Here is a 20,782-nt window from a genome sequence, read left to right as displayed (position 1 = left end):
ACACAGTTTAAAATTGATAATAGAGCTGTGTATATTAAACATCTACATTGTTTTAGGTTTAATTTAAAGCTCAAAGGGTTATTGCTAAAAGGATTTTACACTTATTGTGTTTAAAAACAGGTCTGCTTGATCTTGAAGGTTCTCAGTGAAAAACAAGAAAAAACATGGGATTTTTGTTCATTTACTTTACCCAAAAGAATTTGCAAAACAGTAACAACTCTAGACCAGAAAAATCAGATCCACTTCGTCTGCAAAGCACACGTGACTTCAGAGGAAAGTGATCTAAAGGGAATAGAATTGCCAGGTTTTTGAATGACAACTGTCTGTTTAGAGGGGTATGTGCCATACATTTGCAGTGAAGAATGGCTGTTCCACCTAGTCATCCTTTTTTCCTTTCCTCCAGTAACAATTGCAGTGATGTGAAAGAAGTCCCACAAAATCTGTTGACATGTACTCTTTCTGCCATGCATCTGACCTGCACCATGGTTTTGGAGTAGTTTGTGGACACTGAGATATGAGGCAATGAATTCACCAAAAGGTAAGCTATGATGCCTTATCTTTTAGGCACTTGTAAGGAACTCAAACCTGTATGTAGGCTAGAAGCTTTTCTCTCATTCTAATCTGAGGACTGTATGCTCTAGTTCATATGATAAATTTTATATTTATTATCTTGTATCTCATTATAATAGCTAAAAGTCAATGCAGAACACTCCTTTCTAAGATAACAACTAATGTAACACAAACTAGGAAGTTAGTGTAGTTAGTGTAGTTACCTTCTCACAAAAATGTGTACGTTTTAAGTACTATTACCAATGAAGACAGATCTTGTCTTAATACCTTGTAACAGGTTCACCCTGCAACTTGGTACAAGGGGCAGTTATTCCAGCTGCAGTTCCCTGAAGCAGCTGATAGTGGTATTTCTCTGGCTTACTAATCAAACTAATGAGATCTTTAACCTATTTTATTAAATTAAGTAGGAAGTGTGTAATCTTGAAGAATGCTGTTGTTCAAGTTTCCTGGTTGCTGGAATTGTGCGTTAACTGTGGAAGTAAACAAATCTTCCAAGTAAAGAATTTATTGCCTTTCCACGTTCCCCTGAATTTTTATTGACAGCACTTAAAGTGGAGGGGTGATATGCATTACATATTAGGATTAGAAAAGTCTTGATTAAAAAGAACCGAACTTAAAAATTTGATAATGTTTGTATTTAAACTTAGGATTTTAAATAAAAATAAAAAAAGTAAAACAAAGGAATACCCAGAACTTCTCATAAATCACTAGAGACAACAAAGTAATAAAGCTTCTATTTAGAAAAGTGGATTACTTGACTGGAGGTGTTCAAGAAATTAAGGTATTCTCAGCAAAAAGGTGATTGAACTTTGCTAAAAGTTACAGTTAGTATGATAGTCAAGAAGTACATGATATTTTAAGTTCCTGTAAGGTGGTTTTGACTGTTTAAGTCCTAAGCTATACTGACACAAATTAAGAACAAGAAAGTTTTGCCAGTAGTTTGTCAGTTTTTTCTAAATAGACTATAAATAATGTTTTTAAATATTGCTGTTTCTAGTTTCCATTAGCAGTTGATAGTGGTGGTTTTTTTAAAAGGATTTTTGTTTATCTGATTTCTTTGTGATCTGATCTCTTTATGAGATTTCTTTGAAGTACTACACCTCTTGCTTTATGTGATACACAATACTGAAAAAACACATATGCTTAGAAACTGTGAGGTTATACCTCAAACGCTATTGCTTAAGTGTTTACCTTGAATTACTGTAGCACTAAAGATATTAAAACATAAGAGTTTCAAATGTATTTCAGACTAAACATTGTTATAATGCAATTACATGTTATGTTTTGTATTTGCTTAGATAATCCTAAAGATAACCTGTGATGTATTAGGCTAGATGATTGAACATACTCTGAGTTTCTAAACTGCCTACCCTTTGGTCACATAAAAGTACTGTATACTCAAGATAGTTTTTCACTTCTAAATCTAATTGCAAAGGATTTCAAGTTGAAGCATTAGCAGAGAGTGGACAAAAAAAAAGTAGAATAATTGGACTACATTACTGAGCAAAAATCAGAAGTGCTATTTTATTTGTATTTTATCATTTTTACAACTTGTCATAATTTTCTGGGTAATGGTGTTAATGCAGTGACCTAGCAGATACACAATATGAAAACAAAATGGAAAATGTCATTTACAAAAACTGATGATTCATTTCATTTTTAAAAAACTACTGACTTCTCTTATTTAAAAAGATAAAAGTTTTTACAAAATACATAGGTTAGAAATACTGCTTACCTTAACTTTTTCTTGCAGCCTTCCTAAGCGTAGACTGCCTTCTACTATTTTGTTGAGAACACCATGATTCTCATTTTCCAAACACCTGGCCTGCAAACATATATATCAAATTACATACATTGAAGGCAAATCTATTCTGAGTCTTAAGAACCAAGATGGAGAAAGAATCTTCAAAATTATGCTAATAATGTCTAATTAATAATTTATTAACTGGCTGTGAATACGATCACTAACAAAATAATACCTTGAAACACTTCTATTTTGAAAGGATCATAGATATATTAATATTGCAAACCAAACCAATTCTGTACATTCATCGACAGGTGTATATATGTATGCTTAGGGATTCTATTTGTACAGCTGACCCTCCAGGTCAGAATCAGTCTTCTCTCAGAAAAACCCTTGAAACTGGCAGCAGTTCATGGCAGGAATTTGGCATGTGGCTTACAAAATGGTTTTGGCTCATCCCTGCCTCCATCACTTTGTAAGTAGTGAATGTTGAAGTAGGGAGAATGATAATAGACTTTTACTTAGACATCGTGCTCAGTGTTGTCTCTTAGTAATAATCAGTGTCCAGTTCTAAATTCAGCCCTCTGCCCCCCCCCCAGTATTTTCTAGGTCTCCTCATTCGAAACCCTACCATCTTATCTGAGTACAGGATACCTGCAATCTAACTTTCTGCCAGTACGTTTCAAGGTACGTTTCAAGTTCAGTGACTGAAATTAGGCACGGGTTGTTCAGATCCAATTCTAGCAGATAGCAAAGGAAACTGGATATTTTAAAGTTTTACTAGCATGAGACTATTTCAATAAAATAGGCTCTCAGAGCATTTCTGCTATTAACTCAGAATTAATTTAAATAATAAGTGAAAAGCTTCAGAAACGAGTACATATTTTTAACTGCTCTATGTAAAATAATCTTTTGTTGCTTCTATTCTATTTGCAAACATTTAAATAGCTCAATCAACTGGAATCATAGCTTTCTTTTACTATTAATTTGAATTATTAAGCGTTTTTTCTAGTAGGAGGAGAACTGAAACATCAGTTAAGCCATATTAATTAAAGATAATTACCAAAAAAATAAGGTGATCACGTTCCTGAGCTATCTTCTCCACCAAACCAATAAGGTTTGTTAGATAGTGATGGGCTGCAACTTCTTTTTCTGTTGCTTCCTCCAACTGCTGTTTCAAAAGACCTATTTTCTTCTTTAATCTCCTATAAAATTAACATGAGACCCTTCAGATTGGAAACTAATAATGGAAGTTAAGGGAACTTCCATTGTAGATACAAATCAGCTTGCACAAGTCTCAAAAACAATCAAGTATAGTGTTAAAGATGTACTGGCTCAAAGTATTTCAAGGGCTGAAAGTATCATTGCCTACAATTTTTTTTCAATAGTATGCTATATGAATAGTAATTATAGTAGATATTCAAAAGAGCAATTTCTGCAATAGCTACAAGTTCATATTTCTTAAGAAAAATAATATTATTTTTACTTTTGAAAGGTTTGTTCTACCTCTGAACCATTCACATGCACGAGAAGGTCTGCAAATACTGAAATATCCTGTTCTTCAGGTGAATACACAAATGATTAATCATCATAGCTAACTACTAGCATTGAAGATATATTCTTAATTTGCATGTAAAGACAGATATGTCTACGAAAACAAAAAATTTAGCAAAATTATTCAACAAGTAGGCCAAATAGGTGTGACAAAGATGTATTTGAGGAAACATGGCTGCTCTACAGTAGGTAGAAATGATACCGGGATGTGAAAAAAATATTTTTACAAATATTACTGCTATGGTATATTTTAGAAATTTAAGTATTGAGAAAATGATAACATAATATGAAGTGAAAAAGGAAAATAAACCTGTTTGTCTTTTGTGTCATTTCCATATCAGCTTCCAGGATCTTCTTGTCAGCCATGAAGTTATTTTTCTCTAAAAGCAGTTTCTTGTTTTGAGCTTGCATTGATGCTATCTTTCCCATTAGGTCTTCCACCTCAGAGCACTTTTTCTCCTGCTCCTGTTGTAAATGGCTGCAAAACCAACCATTTAGTACACATGTCACATATACACCTGCTGTATTTTAAAGCCAAAATTATGGTAAGACACTCATGTTAAAGATATGAAAAAGGTACACTTGATAATGTTTAGTGGTGTCAAAAAGTGGTATTACAATCTGATGATGTATCAAATCATGAATGAAACATAACGTAGAAAAAATAATTCATCCTATCTGCATTTGAAATATTTTTTAACTATAAAATACATATTCTAGTTAAAATGCAGTCCTTTTATATTTTTCCCCTCAAAGAAATTACTAGCAATTATGAGAACTTTTCAGGAAGGTGTCGTACCAAGAAACAGTAACTTCAACTATCCTAGGCCTGGAAGCAAACAAATTTACAGGAAGCCTTTAGAAAAAATATACAAGGTATGCTGCATGGCAGCACTTCTGTTTCATGTCATTTTCATGCCTCTAGTGTTGGGATTTATTTCTAGAATTACAATGTTTATGAAATAGTAACTTTTCTTTCTACTTTGGTAGTTATCTTTTATAGATTAAAAATTACTGGCATATTCCTACATACAAAGTGATGTATGCATGTAATGATCTGCTTATGTTAATATTTTGCAGAATTGTTTCTCTATGCACCATATACAAACTCATACCTTTTTAACTCATTCACCAAAGCAAAGTGCTCCTCTGCTGCTATTTTGCTATCCAGTTTTGCTTTCAGCTCTTCACAAGTAGTATGTAAAGCTTCCAGCTGCTTCTGGTACTCTGCTATCTGTTCTTCTTGACTCCGTTTTTTATCTTCTAAAATTATTATCTGCTTGGTCAATTTTGAAGCTTTTGGGAGGGGAAGAAAAAATTGGTTACAGCATAGTAATAACAATAACTAATTCAATCACCTAGTAGAACTCCAACTAAACCAATAATACATTAATTCATAGTTATTCAAAGCATTATGTGACTGTGGATTTTTCTTGGTTTTTAAATCCTAATCAGTTAGGATTTGGAATCCAAACAGTTTGGATTTTGCCTCAATTTGTTTAGGAGAAGTACCACATTTTTCCACAGTTAAGCAAAGAGTTCTATTATAAGTCTGATTTTCACTGAAATCTGCCTTTCCCCAATTCAAATCAGTAAACCTGACATTTCAGATAGTATCTAGACAGAATTCTTTTCTGAATAGCTTATGGTAGGTTAGAAGAGATTCTAAGAGGATATTCAAAGAATCTCTTCTGATCTCTAGCGCATTCTAGTGGTGTTATCAACATAACTATAGAACATTGACCAAGAAATTCAGTAGAGGACACTGCTACCCACAAAACTATGTTAAGCAAAGAGCCAACCAAAAGTCATAGATGCAGAGCTACCTACAGCTAATATCTCTTTTGACTTCAGGTAACTCAAACAAGGCCACATGTCTGTTTCAGAACATTTTCCTTTCTTTCTTAACACTCACATTCTTTCTTAAAGAAGAAAGAACACAGCTCAGTGTATTTCTAATACTGGTAGTGATTTTTTTTTTTTTCAGACAGAATAATCTTTTTATTCTTTGGAAATGCTTGGAAAGTGAGAGATCAGATTAAAGGCAGTTTTCTATTCAAGAGGCTTCAAACTCAAGACTACCTCTTTTCAGGGCTATGAGCTGTTTGCTCATTGAAGCATCATTTTGTGCTGAAAAGTCTTTTAATTCATTTTGATTAATTCAGGAAAAGAACCTGAAATCAAACATGAGTTTTGTAGCCTAGCAGACAGGACACATCTACAGACTGTCTAGTTTCTGTTCACCAATCCACAGGTTCTTCCTATAGCATGTATTTCCATCACTTAATGCACTGCCAAAACAGTTAAGGTCAGGCTCTTATTTCCTTGTGAGAACTACAGTAATAAAAACAAAATCTGTCAGTCTAGTAGGAATTTTCTGCCAATTCACGCCAGATCAAGCTATTTTGAGACATGGAAAGCGGAACACTTGATTGGGGGTATTATATTCTCTCCAAAAGCTTTATATTAATGATACATAATTAAATGTTTTTCAAGGATATCCTAAACTGTGAATTAAGATTCACAGAATTTGTACCTTCAATCTTGCTTTTTAAACAGTTAACCTTTACTAAAAAATCTTACTTTCATTGTTAGGATTTTAAAATGTAACATGTCTGTCCTCTTTCTGATACACAGTCAGAAGTCTATTAACAAGAATTACCCAGAAGAATTTGCTCATACAAAACATAACCATTAGTAGAAAAATTAATTTTTAAGAAATTATATTCCTTGTCTTGCTTGTAAGCATTCAGTGTTCTGAATTCAATTCAATATCTAATAAACAGCAATAGATAACAAAACTGATCCATTACTTAACAGATGGATGTAAATTTAAGCAGTATCATGCTACTTATGATATAATCAACTACATTTTATTAGCAATAAACATGGGTTACATAGCAAGAAACAGCCTAAATTGAACATTTAAATAAACAAATACTACCTCAAAAATATCAACCTGTAAAAAGTTAAGGAAAAGATCCAAAAGCACTTCTGTTTAACAGTTCACAAGTTATATAGTTACAAGTGACGTTGACATTACTTTTCATGATCAGCTGACAATCAGAGCTTGACTTCATTGTAATCTTACCTGTCTTCAGCTATGCATTGTATGCATGTATCAAGTTGTAAAAAAGCAAAACACCTCCACCACAGAAAACCTGCAGAACTACTTACAGTGTAAAATGTATAGTTGCCATGTCTAGCAATCCAGGCACTTACCTTCCTGAACATGTTGTCTGTGACTATCTTTTGCTTTAGCATGTTGAATTTCAAGTTGCTCCATCAACAACCTGTTTTCTTCCAAGACCAGCGTGGCCTGAGTTTGTAGCTGATGCCTGCAATAACAAGCAGTTTATAAATAAAGTATTTCTAATTTTAATTTATGTCCAAAGGAAAAAAAAAAAAACACACAAAAAAAAAACCCTGACTTCCAACAGTTTAAACTTTATCATATTTGAACCCCTTTCAAAAAGGAATGAAAAACCTTAATTGAAACCTATCTCAGAATCCAGAGTAAGCTTATTACAGACATGAACTCTCAACCCTCAATACATAAGTTATTTTTAAAAAATATTTAAAAATTTTGACTAATTAAAGCAAAAATTCACTGTGGAAAGAAGGAAAGATATGCATGTGTGAATTAAAATCACAGAATCAGTGTGGTTGAGGCTGGAAGGGACCTCTGGAGATCATCTGGTCCAACCCCCCTGCACAAGAGCCAGACATAGTTTTTCCTCAAGATCTATAATCTTAAACATTTGCACAGTACAAGCAAAACACTAATTTCTGGTAATATAACTTGCCATTCTGTAGTGGTAATAAAGTTATTTTTATTTAATTGCTTATGCAGGTCTTCATTCTCCTTCACCAACTCTTCAACTTGCACTTTAAAGTTCTTCATATCCTCCTGGAAGATAAAGGAATCCAAATCATAATAGCTGGAGGGAAAAATTTTAACTTTGACATCAAAATACACATACCTGGGTACCTTTCTAATTCTCATGTTAACAGCATTTTATCTCACGAGTCACTCATCTTTAACTCAGATGTGCACACTTGATTTTTTTTCCAAGTGTGATTTGAATTAGGCAACTCACAGATCCTTAACATATGTATTCAAGCAGATTAATTCTGGAAATAACCAGATGATAGCATACATTTTCAGAATGAAATACTGCTTATTTTATGGCATAATTTTTGAAGGAAATATTCTCAAAAACTGTAATAGTTCTGCTCTGAAGCTCATGTAGTTCCTCAGATTTGGTCATACATGGGTGTAAATGATACCAGATGAGTGTCTTGGTAATCTTTGTTCATACTGTGAACAAAAGTAAACAAAGATTCTCAAGAAGCTAATAACCATTTTTTGAAGATTCAGTAACAGAAGATATTTCTAAAGAGCAAAAAGAGTCAGTACCCATGCCTTAAATAACTTGAAATAAATATTCTTCAGCCACAAAATCCATAGGCCTGCAACTGGTAGATACAGGGCACTGGATTCCCAATTATGAATGGCAACAGTAAATTGTTTCAACATGGACTGACCGTTTATGGTTTACTCTATTCCCACACATTCAGCATTGTGTCTGCTTCTATAGCTGAGCAGCCTGACAAAATCAAACCAAACCAAGTGCTTTTAAGACAGTACAATAACAACATATACCAAAGTAAAACAAAGTCACTTTTAATTTTAGGCAGAACCCAGCTTTGACAAATCCCTTCTAAAAAATCAGTAGTTTTTTCTGCCTTATTTTAGAAGTACATTTTCTTTAAATGGCAACTTACCTCATAATGCAAGACTTAAATCTTCCTTTTCTCTTATTCTATCTTCGTATGCCAGCAGAAGAGGTGACAAATATTTCATATCCAGCTTTAAAAAACAAGTCAATATAAATAAATTGCAAACCACAATCTCATCAATATTTATTATTTCTTCTCCTGATACACATTGTCAGTTTTAAAAGCTATTAAGGGCTTTCAGTTGCTATTAGTTTTACGTATAAGTGAAGAGGGAGGACCTTCCGGTATATGTATAGCTCTGAATAACAATAGGAAAGGAAAATTGAAGATTCGGTTAGCATATGAAGAAATTGTTTCACATGTTATAGGTTCCATTTCACAGATTACTTCCCTTCTACTTGCCAGAAGTTCATAGGCTACTAGTGGATCCACAAACATTCCTACCATCAGAATCACTGAAATATGCTATTTCCTTTTAGTTTTACCTTAAGTAATCACAGCAGAAGATTAACAATTAAGATTAATAATGAAGCAATAGACTTTGATGCTTTGTGTAAGCTGGACAGTACTAAATGAAGGTGTCATTTATGATTCTCAGGGCAACAGTACTTAATTTACATTCAGTAGTGCGAATTTGGTAACTGTAAGCAGTCTGTAGCTTACCATAAATTTAGCCAGTTTTACATATTTATTGCAAAGTTCTGCCCTATTCCTTTTTATGTTTATCATGTTCTACCCATATGTGATATTTCAACAACATAGCTAAATAAAGGCCTACAAATCTGAATATTTTGGTTCCTCTAAAGGAAGGAATGAACAGATCAGTGAAAATATGATGCTACTTACCAACCATGGGGGTGGTGGTCCTTTCATGGGTAAACTTTTTATTTTTAGATGCTAAAGAAGATATGTGAGAAAAAAAATAAATTATTTCCTGCTTTTTGAAGCAGCAACCATTGACCACTGCAAAAGCGGACAAGTCACAACTATTAACCTGAACAAGCTTATGCCTCTAATTACACATCGCATACGTAACGCAGACGGTCAATAAAACTGAAATTTAAACATCTTACAATACAGGAGAATACCTAACTTCTTAAAGTTAGATTTAATGATAAATGCTTATTTTCAATTTCAAAGGAAGCCTATGCCATTTGTGGACTTTAAGATTATTTTATCTGGATTTGCCTCCTAAAACTTACAGGTGACTGAAAGGGCAATGGGACATATCTATATATATAACCAACATTCTCACCTCTTCTTGCAACAGTGGCCTGAATTTAGTTTGATAGCGACTTAATTCTACGTTCAAACGATGGACTGTCATTTTCAAAGCATCATTTTCGTCTACAAGTTCTTGTGCTTGTTGTCTCAGAGACAGTAATTCTGTAGCTTCCTCTATTAAAACAAATATTCAACTCATTTTAGTCAAAATTCAAGAAACATTAACAATAATTTGTTAATTATAAGGGAAAAAATCTCAATAAATTAGTATCATAAGAGAACTTCCCAAAATACTCTTACAGAATAAAGCCATGAGAAGTTATTAGTACAAAAAACCATTATGAAACAACCGAGTATTTTTCCCATGATCCTGTAAGTATTCCTTGACAAAATTTCTACAAATGTAGAAAATACTGTTCAGAAACTACTTCTGCATAGATACTTCCTCATATCAGTGAAGTAGAAACCTCCTACCAGTGGAAAAGTTGTAAAAAAAAAACTAGAAAAATCAAGCATGATAACTAAGAATAGTTTGTATTGAAAGAATGTTTCTCCCACCTTCTTTGTGTATCTTCTTTGCAGCTTCTTTAAGTTTTCTGTTTTCTTCTTCTAATCTCTTCAGTTTTACTTGCTGTTCTTCCATTTGCTGTTTTGTCTCCTCAAATTGCTGGGCCATAGCCTGGTATACCTTATTCAAAGACCAGTTTTCTTGTTTTAGCTCTCTGAACTTCTCTTTAGCCATGTTTTCCCGTGCTTGCCTTGCCCGAATGGATATATCTATGAATGCCACATGTCAATATTTTCAATATTTTAATTGGTACATTGTTTTGACAATCACTTACTTAATACTTCAAAAGTCACTCAGATTAGAAAGTAAAAACATCTCAAACATCTATCATAAAAAGCTTGGAACTACTGTTTTCAATATGTATCACAGAGCACTCAGCATTCTTTTATCTCCTGTGCAAGATGAATACTTTTTTTCCTCCCCCATGAATTAGGCTTAGTGAGTACAAGCAAGAAAACGTATTTTTTTTATTACACATGTATTCTTTAAAATGAAGATTTGTAGTAATGGCACAGAAAAATCAGAAATACCTGGGGATAGTGGAGGTTTCTCCCATATGAGATTTTCAGCTAATGCTTTTTCTTCCTAGCAGAGAAATTATAAAAAATTAAACAGTTTGCTCTAGCATTTATCCTTTCTGAAGTACACTGAACAGCATCTTTGCTGGAGAACTTAAGAAACAGAACTTTTGAAACAGTTTCTTTTTTTTTTTTAAGGTTTGATTCACTACTGACACTATACATCACTTGTCATTTGACTATCTTAACATCTTTTTGTCACTTACCAAAGTCAGTCACTTTTGGATGCTTGAAACGGTATTTTCATTAGTTGTCAAAGACATACAGTTCTCACAAAATCTCATAACAGAAAAAATAAATAAAACAAATTTTCTTGACCTAACAGAACAGATAGGCTCCCTTGTTAGTTTGCATAGAATATTCTAGAATAGAACACTCTTACATGAACTGTCAGTCCATAATTGTGACTCAAGTATGTTAAAGTATAAAACCCTATACAATAATTTTGTTCTTCCTGTATTAGTTAAAGCACATATTTTTACAGTTTCAGAAAGTTCTTTCAACAGTAAATAATTCGTAAAAACAGCCTGAATTTACGCTAACGCATTTACTCAGGGTGAACATGACTGACATACATTTTTATGAAACCACAGAGAAGTTCTGTAAGGATACGATGCCATGTGATTTAACATGCTGAAACACTGATGCCCAAATAAGTAGAAATTCAAGAACAATTTCAAAAGAAAATATATGTTGTCAAGAATTTGAAAAAGGAAGAAACCAACAATGTTAGCAGTGGAAGGCCTGACCATTTTTCTAAGTAGTATTCCATGACATTGATGTGAGAAACCAAATTTTTGGGTATTCTTTTTCAAGCTCAGAAAAGCAGTCAGATGGGCCCAACTCATAAACTACATAAAAATCTGGTGAAGGCAAGCTCAGGACAATTATCACTGACAGCTCTCTCTTTCTATAGAGGATGTCTCCCACTCTCACTTAGTTTCGTTCTTTCACATGAGGAACAAGAGCATTTTTTGTTATTTTTAATAAAACCCACACCCAACTTTTGTGTGGTCTACACACCTATATGATGGGGATTTTTCAAAAGGAACGATTAGGCATTCTTGTATGTCAAAGGAAACATTCCCTAGTGACAATAAGTTAGTTTTCTTTTACGTGGATTGTAAATTGTCAGCTAACAGCACCAGAACGCATCACAAATAAACTTCATAAGTCTTACCTTTAAATTCAAGCCAAGATGTTTGCTTTCTGTTAAAAGAAAAACAGATCTTTCAGTCAATTAAGAATGAAAGCATTGATAAGTCTGTAAATTACAAGGGTACAGACGGATATTTTAGTACACATATTACATACAATAATAAATGTGAGAAAGTCCTTGAGGCTCCAGCCCCATTCATGGTATATTAGAATACTGATGTGATACCTTACTTTACCTCTCACACTGTATAGATACAATTAAGGAAGAAATTAAGTTGTATTATCAAAAAAAAAGTTCTTCTAGCTGATTTTCAGACACAAAAATGTCTTCAAGAAAAATTAATAAGAATATATTTTTTTTTTTATCTCCTTAACAGTGATAGCTTCTGGTACTTCTTGGGTACTTTCTTCCATTTTTTGAGCATAGTTACACTCCAATAGCTTCCAGAGTATAAACTGGATTGATCCTGGTACATAGATCAACAGAAACATAGTAGCTGTACTAGACAAAACTGAGCTCATTATTTTTTGTTGTCTTTTAAACACACCTGATTGTTAGTGGATGTTTAGGAATTTCAGTTTGATTGCAGATTTTCAATTTTCTGTAACTACTAAAAGTGGCACTTTAATGGCATTTCTTTGTCTGCCCTTTTTAAAAGGAAGATATCATTTATCATATGGTACTAATAAATCTAGTTTGTTCAAAAATTGTTTTTCCCTATGATTAACAGTAAGGCATTTTGTCTTAAGTAAGCTTATTTACCTTCTGTTTGCACATTTGACTCATCCACCTGCATGTGAAATTCAGTTTCATGAGACGATGTTTCTTTCTTCTCAACATTATTACTAGGAGGTAGTGGAGTCTCTTCCTGTATAAAAGACAGACAAGTCTATCTAAAGCATAACACTATTGAAATAGCCTATGCCCAAATGTCTTGATATTGAAGTTTTACTACAGATAATGTCTTGGTCACATTGTACTCCAAAAATTTTAAGATAATAAAAGATACGCTTTTTTGGCTTTAGGATTATACATAATTAAAATCTAACCCTTATCATGATCAGCAGGAGGTAAAGAACTATGATAATCGTCTAATCTATCCCAGGGCAACATTCCTTGTCATCTTATTTAGTCGAAGAATTGATGAAGTTATCTTTTTGCTTGTTGTGTCATATCTAAACTTACTTTTTAAGAAAAATGGGCCATTTATCTAGCACATCACAGTACATGAGGAATTAATGAATAATTTTTAGCCTTGTCTTAGCTGTTTTTCCCTGTTGATTGCATACCAGCATCCTATGTATTTAACACCCTCCCTTTTTCCCCCCCCTCCTCTCCTCTAACTGATTACTGTTCCTTCACCTAGGTGTGTTTTCCAATTCCTTTCACATACACGACATTTTATTGCTTCTCAGCTACTCAGTTACTTATTCCTGTTTGTTGGAACACATTGGACAGGCATGCAAACTGAACTTTAGATGTGCCTTAACTGTCTTAAGCTGCTTCCACGCTGTAACATGGAAAAATCCACTGGTCTTCAAGCCACAAAGTCATTTCTTTGATTCTGAATGTTCCTATCCTTATGAGGGTCACTGCTCCTTAGCACAGTACTGAATCAAGAACTAAGCTTTCACCATACATAAAACTTCCAAGTGCATTTAACAAAATATGTAAGCTCAAGATGAAAATATGAGATGTTTCACAAGATTAAAACACATACTCTCATTAAGTTTATAGTAAGAGCCACACTACCAGTGATTTCCTATTAAGTTCCTAATAATCAGAGATAAAGAATCTGTAAGGATCAACAAACAAACCTATCTTAGTTTAAGGGTAACTGAATCATAAAAATATATAAAAATTGAATAAATGCATAAACATTAAGAATATTTAGAAATATTTAATATATTAAAATGCAATAAAAGAATTAACTGATTTGAAAATCCTACCTTTATATTTTTGCAAGGAACAGCATAAATAGCATTGTTGCTAAAACTTTCTTCCCTTTTCTCATTACTCTGAGAGCTGGACTCTTCCTCTTTATCAGGATCTGAAGGATAGGTATCCATGTCTTCATCCTCACAGCAATTGCCTGATATTTCTAGGGACTGTAGAGGAGATCTGTCACTACCATCAAGTTTCCAGTTGGGCCTGCAAGTAGAAAGCAGTTTAAAGCTTGCTTCAGTGTCGCTTACTCTTCTGAAAAATAAATGTTTGTAAAGTAGAACCATCAATCTGAGAATATACACAGGTCCAACAGCAGAAGCAGACATGTAAGTTTCTTTGGCTGCAAACAAAGTACCTAACCTACGCAATACACTTCAAAATAGACAATTAGCGCTACATTTACTTCTTTCGCTTACAGACAGCGCCACACTAGAGATCAAAGGTTGCCAATTCTACATCAAAAATAGACTAAATTTTGCACAAAGGAATTACCTGACAAACAATTCAGATGATTCCCCAGCGTTTAACTTCTTGTATAACTGATAGGCATTTAGCAGAAATAATGCATGTTTTTACTTGCTGTGCAAACCAAGTCTCGCTCTGAGGACTGTGTGCATGACATCACTTTATGAGAAATGGAATAAGAACTGTAGACATTTTAGACTCTATTTATGATGTGGTAAGAAAAATGGTTATAACACTCAGAGTTTAATTAGTTTTCAGTAATTCTTGGGTTAAAATATTTAATTGGCACATTTTATCTCTAATTTAAGATATCCAAACAGAAAGTATACGTTACCCCATTCTGAGCTCTGTGACTGTTGCATATGGCTCAAAGCACTCTTGTTCCACATAGGTGGAATCACTTTCCGAAAGTGATCGCTGCCGAGGCTGAGGAATAGCAACAGTGCGCCCTGTTAGTGTTGTTGCAAGGATAGCTGCTGCTAAAGCAGATCTGGAAGAAAAAATAAAAAAGCAATGAAACTACTGATGTTGTCTTCACATTTCATATCCTCTTCCACTGCAGAATGTCTTCACTACTTAAGCAAAGCAAAAAGTTCAAAGTTAACATGCATAAGCAACACTGAAAGTGCTAAGGGACTAGTTTTTAACTATTAACTCCCAAAGTAAAGCACAAAATCAGGTGTGTTCTCAAGGCAGATATCAAAGAGTACAAGTGCCCAAATCAAATGCATGAAAATAACAATGAATATACTGAGTTATATTTCCAAAATTAACACCAGTAATTTATAGTACTTAGTCAGTCGTAACAATAGTACCTGGTGGCACACTGAAAAAGCATTTCATATTCTGCTATTTTGTTTTCTAGTTCCTGTTATCCCCTACTCTGAACCTTTTACTGATGACTGAAGCTGTTCATAGATCCTGGAGCACTGCGAACTAGGACAAACGTAAGTAGACAGAAGCGCCTATTAGTGGGATGATGCAGAGCAGAGAGAAGCGTAAGATGAAGAGGGAAAGACAAATGGGAACAAAGATTAAAGGAGAGAAATGGTGGGGACTGTAACAGGAATGACAACAAGTGGAGGTCAAAAAAAGGAAGAAATAATTAACTAGAATTAACTAAGAATGTTATATACTAGAAAGACCATAGAAAACAACCAGAATTTAACTAAATATAGAGAAAACATACTCCACGAAACTACAAATGAAAAGGAAAATACATTTGTATTTTCACTTTGTGTAACTTGGCTGTATAGCTAATTCAAATCTAATCCAACATGGTTTTCTATACAAGTTTTTAAGTCTTCTTTTTTTTTTTTATGCAATAAAATGGCAGAATAGTAACATTAAACTTCTGCTCTTCTAACAAGCAAAAATTTCTAAACTCATGGTACTAGCTCTGCTACACTCTAGCACCCAAATTAAAAACAGCCCTAGCATTAAAAAATCAATTTGTCATCTTTCTAATAAATTACATATTCATAAAGGTAACTGTTCTAATTACTTGGCTTGCTTACGTATGGGAGGAGAATAGGCATCTTTACAATTCAAAGAAGGGAACTGCTCTAATTTAAAAATACATTCTGTTTATGAAACAGCTTATGTAAATGCTACAGCAAGGACATGCAATTCTTCTTGTCATATTTTTCTAGTATGCTATTGCAACTGATGAAACAAAAAACAACTCAAAACCTACCTGGGCCTTTCTGGAGAAGGGTTTGGACTACGAGGGGGAGGGGTGCGGGGAACTGCAGGTTTAGGAGCTATGGTAGCAGCAGGGACCAGGCCATGAGCTATATGTTTCTAAACAATTTAAAATAAAATTAGTTGATAATGACTTTAAGGATCACAATGAAGTACAGAACCAAACATGCACAAAAACTAACTATACAAAATAATATAAAAGGGAGGAACATTTACATGCAATTAATGTAAACAGAAGACAGAATGATTTTAAGTATAACTTCAGAACATGTATGAATAGTTGCTAGTGAAGGTTAGAAATGTAATTTATGTAAGACCCATGACTGTAGGTTCTCTACCCATTACGTCACTATCCGCAAAATTAAGTTTCTTAAGGACTGGTCTGTTTTTGTGTACACACGCAAGAAAAACATACTAGAAATCAACTTTTTTCAGAAGATTTGAATCTAGTTTCATAGTAATATTATTCCCTCTCTTGTACAAAGGGTTTGTAAGTCAGAAGTAATCCTCTGTTGCACTAATATGAGATGAAAACAAAACAAAACAAAAAAACTATCACTAACAATTTTTAAGGGTCATAACAGTTCATTTAGCCTGAAACAGGGTTAAAAAAATCTTGGGGAGTTTTAAAATCAGCAAACCCAATACTTTTTTTTTTTTTTTAAAAAAAGGATGATGCTGAGTGCCAGCAGAGAAAAACCGGTGCCAGCACTCCCCACAGCGAGTGCTCTGAGAAGGGCCACAGAGCAGCGCAGGCTGGGTCGAGCTCTGGAGATGGGGGCTCCGCAACCTCCCCAGGCAGTTCCAGCGCTGGACCACCTCACAATTTTTACAAATGAGGTAAATTTTATACTTGAATCCGCGCCCATCTCCTCTCCTGCCCGCTGCAGGCACCAGCACACGCTAGGCGCGAGCCGTAACCGCTGTGAGGGGCGAGGCGGGCGCCGGGTTCCCGCCATTTCTCCTCAGAGCCCCCCGGGCGCCTCCCGCCGCAGGACGGCCCCAGCCGGCCCGGAGCGGCTCCGCCTCAGCGGGGCGCTGCCCGCAGGCCCCGCACCCGGTACCGGGCCGCCCTCGGCAGCGCGGCTCCCCCCCGGGCAGCTCCCCCCGGCCTCGCCCCGCGCCCCCCGCCCCGGGCACTCACGAAGGGGCCCCGCCGCCCCCTCCCGAGGCGCAGCGGCATCGGGGCACCGGCACCGGGACGGCCCCGGGCGCTCCTCCGGTCGCTGCGGGCCTGCTACCAACAGCCCCGCGGATTCGCCGCCGCTTCTCTCTCCCCAATCGCCGCGTTCCTTGCTCGGCCTTAGCGACCGAGCGGCGGCGGGCCTGCCGCCCCCTGCCGCCCCCTGCCGCCCCCGGCCCCGCAGTGCGGCCTGTGGCAGAGCGCCGCGTCTTCTCGTGACCTGTAGCTTTAAAAAAGCTTGGAACAGGCTTACAGCCTTCCTGTTTGTTATTTTTATTTTCTTAAATAGGGTGTAACTGCTGCTGAAGAGCTCCAGGCGGTGTAATGACAACAAAAGCGAACTTTCCTGCGGCAGGGGGATCCGTGGTGGTGCCCTATGGGCACGTGGTTGGGAACGAGAAGTGGAGAGGGTCAGAGATAGCCCAGCGGCTGCAAGGTAAGCACAAACAACTCGGGAGGAAAAAACAAAAACGTAAGGCGAAGCAGTCCCTCTGCTGCCCAGTGCTGTTGGGTTGGCTGGGACACGCTTTACTCTCAGACTGGGGCCGTATTTGTGAAATAATCCACGTTAGCAAGCTGAAAATTCTGTACCTGTGATTAATCCTGTCATAGCTGCTGAGCAGTGTAGAGAGGAAGAACTGACTGCTGCTTGGGAGCCACAAGCAGTGAGTGTGAATTCACCACTGTGAATGTGCACCGCCACTGAAATCCCTCGAATTTGTACAGATACTGGGGTAGTGCTTTCACTGGCTGGCAAACTGAAGGTGATGCTGTCAGAAAAGTGTGGGAGGTTTTGTTCAAGTCCAGAGTTTATCAAGAAGCTATCTGGAATCTGCACTATTAAAGAGCTGTTAGTTGGCATTTCCAAAGGCATCATGCAGTACTTTAGGTTGCTTGTGCTGGCCTTGTTTAAAAAAGAAAAACTTGACAATCAATTTCACTTTCTTTAGAAGCCAGCAGGAACTTTGGCACATTGGGAAGGTTGTGCTGTTAAAGTACAGTAGTTAAAAATATATATAATTGCATTTTTTTCTTTTAATGTTCTCATGTTAAGGGAAAATTAAGCTCATTTTTGAAGATGGCTTGGGACTTGTGGACTTTCATCTTTCAAACAAAATTTGCATTTTATACATTTCGGAAGCAGACTTGGTTGCAGGAGATGACTTCAAACGAAGATTGGTTCGGTTTAGGAATGTAAGTAACACAAAGAGAAAAAGAAGTTTCCAACTGGAACTCGCTTATTCTGTGCTTCTGAAAACGTTCTTCATGTGCTCTTTAAATGCTACAGGAGCTAAAGTTGTGTCATAATTTGACACAACTTTTTTTCAGTGAAAACTGAAAAATTACAAATCTATGTAATAGTACTTTACTGAACTCCAGTACTGTTGCTGCAACTTCTGTTCTTCCTCTGATTTGCTTTTAGGTAAATTAACTCATACATGACAGAAGTTTGCTCTGTGCTGCATTGCATCAGCTTGCCCGTTAACAAGGACTTTCTTTTTTCCCCTGCCTTCCCCTTCCAATACAGGCCAACAGTCTTGGTGGAATTGTAATTGTCGAGAGGACTCAAATAAGCGACCAGTACTTCATAGCAGTGCAAAAGCTTGTTGTGCTAGAACTCGGAATGGTGCTGCTTCCTGTAGCAAATCAAGCAGAAGCTTCTCAACTTATTACTCAGCTGGTAAGTTCCTATATTAGTGGAGAAGCACTTACTAAGCTATGGGAGGAGAATTGCCTATTTTTCCCTACAATCATCACCTGTGTTCAGAAAGAATGGGTGTGATCTTAAAGGAACACACAGTTATGTTGGGGATTGTAGGGAAAAAAATATCCTGCGACAATAGTAAGGTAGAACAGTTCAGTGGGAGGAGGAAACAGAGGGTAAAAAAAAAGAACTAAGTACTGGATTATATATATCTTTTGTATTTGATGAAGCACTGAGATGCCACTGGACAGCACTAAGCAATTCTCCTTTAAGTCATCTGTCAATACCAGCTTGTGATTGTTGTTTAGTCTCAGGCTGAGGAAACTTCTTACAGTGATTATGTCAAACAGGTAACAAAATAACTGTTTTAGTTCATGGTTTATTTTAAGAAACTCTTAGATTTCCTAGTGAGGCTTTGTGGATTTGCATCTAAACCCTTGAGGGCACACAGGTGAGGGGCAAGGATGTTTGTTTCTCGAACTTCCTCGTGATTGCATTGAAATTGTAAAACCTAAAAAACAAGAGCAGAACTCCAGCAGAGGGCGCTCGGTATCGCCTATGGTTTGGTTTTGTTTCAGGTCCGAGAACAAAGTAAGGATCACAACAGTAACCCCTTTCTTCGTAAACAATGCTCTCAGCTGCTAGAGCCATCCGTATTTCGGACTGTGCAACAAATTCCAGGAGTTGGGAAAACAAAAGCTCTGCTTCTACTGCAACAATTTGGAAGTATTCACCGGCTTTGTAATGCATCTGTTGAAGAGCTTGAGGTAGTAGTTGGACAAACGGTAGCACAACAAATCCACACGTTCTTATGTTCCTGACCTGTGTAGCACTGTTTTGGAAGACAAGACTGCTTCTGTTATTGTGAAGTCTAAAATTGTTTTAATGATCACATACAATGGTAACTTCTATAATCCTGGTAACAACCAGAGGGTGTTGAGTAATTCTCTTGAGTTTACTTCCTCTTTACCACTGCTCTGGTTGTGTAGACTGAGCTGTGAAAAATACCTTGGAAAAGGGGCTGGGACGTGTCTTACATCCATCTTGAACAAAAAAAAAAAAAAAAAGAGAGAGAAAAATATGTTTTTTCCTCCTGTGAATGCTGAAAACAAGGTAATCTGTCTACATACATCTTCCAGAAATACCACCCAGGTGTTAACAGTGTTTATTTATTTAGAGTACATGCTACAATCTAGCATTCGCTTATCTTTCAGTAGAATAGATTGTCGTCTCAGTAGCTAGAAATATGAGAGTTAAAATGCTTTAAAAAAAAAAGTACGTCTTTCACCACCTTTTTCTTCTCCCTCCAGGGAGTATTTATAACGAGCTGGGGGACAGATACGAGTCTATCATGACATGACTCTAGTTATTAAAACATTTTTTACAGTAGCTAGTAATATGCTTTGTATTGATTATTTTTTTCCTTAAATTACATCATCCTAACACTTAACACTGCAGTTTAGGTAAGACTTCAATTGTTTTATAGTTGAATTCTCAGGTGAAATTGTTTCTAAAATCCAGAAAACATGGAATACTCAAAAGAAATGCTTAGTAACTACAGTTTCAGATTACCTTTTTTCATCCAAATATAGCACTTACTTATAGTCAGTTGTATGTAATAAACATACACAAAGTTGA

General features: G+C 35.8%; 2 protein-coding genes across 4 annotated transcripts in view; one reads left to right on the top strand and one right to left on the bottom strand.

Moving 5' to 3' along the window:
- The window catches only part of CEP89 (centrosomal protein 89), a 25,433-nt gene extending 7,890 nt beyond the window's left edge, over window positions 1-17,543 (bottom strand). The window contains exons 1-17 of the mRNA XM_068693785.1: window positions 17,401-17,543; window positions 16,249-16,355; window positions 14,887-15,042; window positions 14,090-14,291; window positions 12,903-13,008; window positions 12,162-12,190; window positions 10,934-10,988; window positions 10,394-10,612; window positions 9,867-10,009; window positions 9,458-9,508; window positions 8,667-8,741; window positions 7,675-7,886; window positions 7,091-7,206; window positions 4,984-5,164; window positions 4,179-4,346; window positions 3,378-3,519; window positions 2,306-2,395 (exon numbers count right to left, since the gene is read on the bottom strand). Coding sequence (XP_068549886.1) covers window positions 2,306-2,395; window positions 3,378-3,519; window positions 4,179-4,346; window positions 4,984-5,164; window positions 7,091-7,206; window positions 7,675-7,886; window positions 8,667-8,741; window positions 9,458-9,508; window positions 9,867-10,009; window positions 10,394-10,612; window positions 10,934-10,988; window positions 12,162-12,190; window positions 12,903-13,008; window positions 14,090-14,291; window positions 14,887-15,042; window positions 16,249-16,355; window positions 17,401-17,439 — 2,091 coding nt within the window. The 5' untranslated portion in view covers window positions 17,440-17,543. The remainder of the gene's footprint in view (window positions 1-2,305; window positions 2,396-3,377; window positions 3,520-4,178; window positions 4,347-4,983; window positions 5,165-7,090; window positions 7,207-7,674; window positions 7,887-8,666; window positions 8,742-9,457; window positions 9,509-9,866; window positions 10,010-10,393; window positions 10,613-10,933; window positions 10,989-12,161; window positions 12,191-12,902; window positions 13,009-14,089; window positions 14,292-14,886; window positions 15,043-16,248; window positions 16,356-17,400) is intronic.
- FAAP24 (FA core complex associated protein 24) lies at window positions 16,932-20,782 on the top strand. 3 transcript variants are annotated; one of them, XM_068693599.1, is made up of 5 exons: window positions 16,932-17,096; window positions 17,729-17,875; window positions 18,494-18,633; window positions 18,968-19,120; window positions 19,723-20,782. In XM_068693599.1, the coding sequence occupies exons 2-5, from the start codon at window positions 17,764-17,766 to the stop codon at window positions 19,963-19,965; spliced, it is 648 nt and encodes a 215-aa protein (XP_068549700.1). In that variant the 5' UTR covers window positions 16,932-17,096; window positions 17,729-17,763; the 3' UTR covers window positions 19,966-20,782. The 3 variants fall into 3 exon arrangements, with proteins under 3 accessions (XP_068549700.1, XP_068549701.1, XP_068549699.1); XM_068693600.1 differs by lacking the exon at window positions 16,932-17,096 and adding an exon at window positions 17,186-17,316; XM_068693598.1 differs by lacking the exon at window positions 16,932-17,096 and having other exon boundaries at window positions 17,699-17,875.

Source organism: Anas acuta, chromosome 10 (assembly GCF_963932015.1).
Source record: "Anas acuta chromosome 10, bAnaAcu1.1, whole genome shotgun sequence".
NCBI classification, from domain to species: domain Eukaryota; kingdom Metazoa; phylum Chordata; class Aves; order Anseriformes; family Anatidae; genus Anas; species Anas acuta.
Note: the sequence above shows the minus strand (reverse complement) of the source record. Positions and strands in the feature narration are given on the sequence as shown.

Bases quoted from the DNA above. Each gene is read 5' to 3' on its own strand.
- FAAP24 (XM_068693599.1), top strand. From the start codon at position 17,764: ATGACAACAAAAGCGAACTTTCCTGCGGCAGGGGGATCCGTGGTGGTG. The intron at 17,876-18,493 runs GTAAGCACAAAC...TCTCATGTTAAG, and splicing joins GATAGCCCAGCGGCTGCAAG to GGAAAATTAAGCTCATTTTT. The intron at 18,634-18,967 runs GTAAGTAACACA...CTTCCAATACAG, and splicing joins GATTGGTTCGGTTTAGGAAT to GCCAACAGTCTTGGTGGAAT.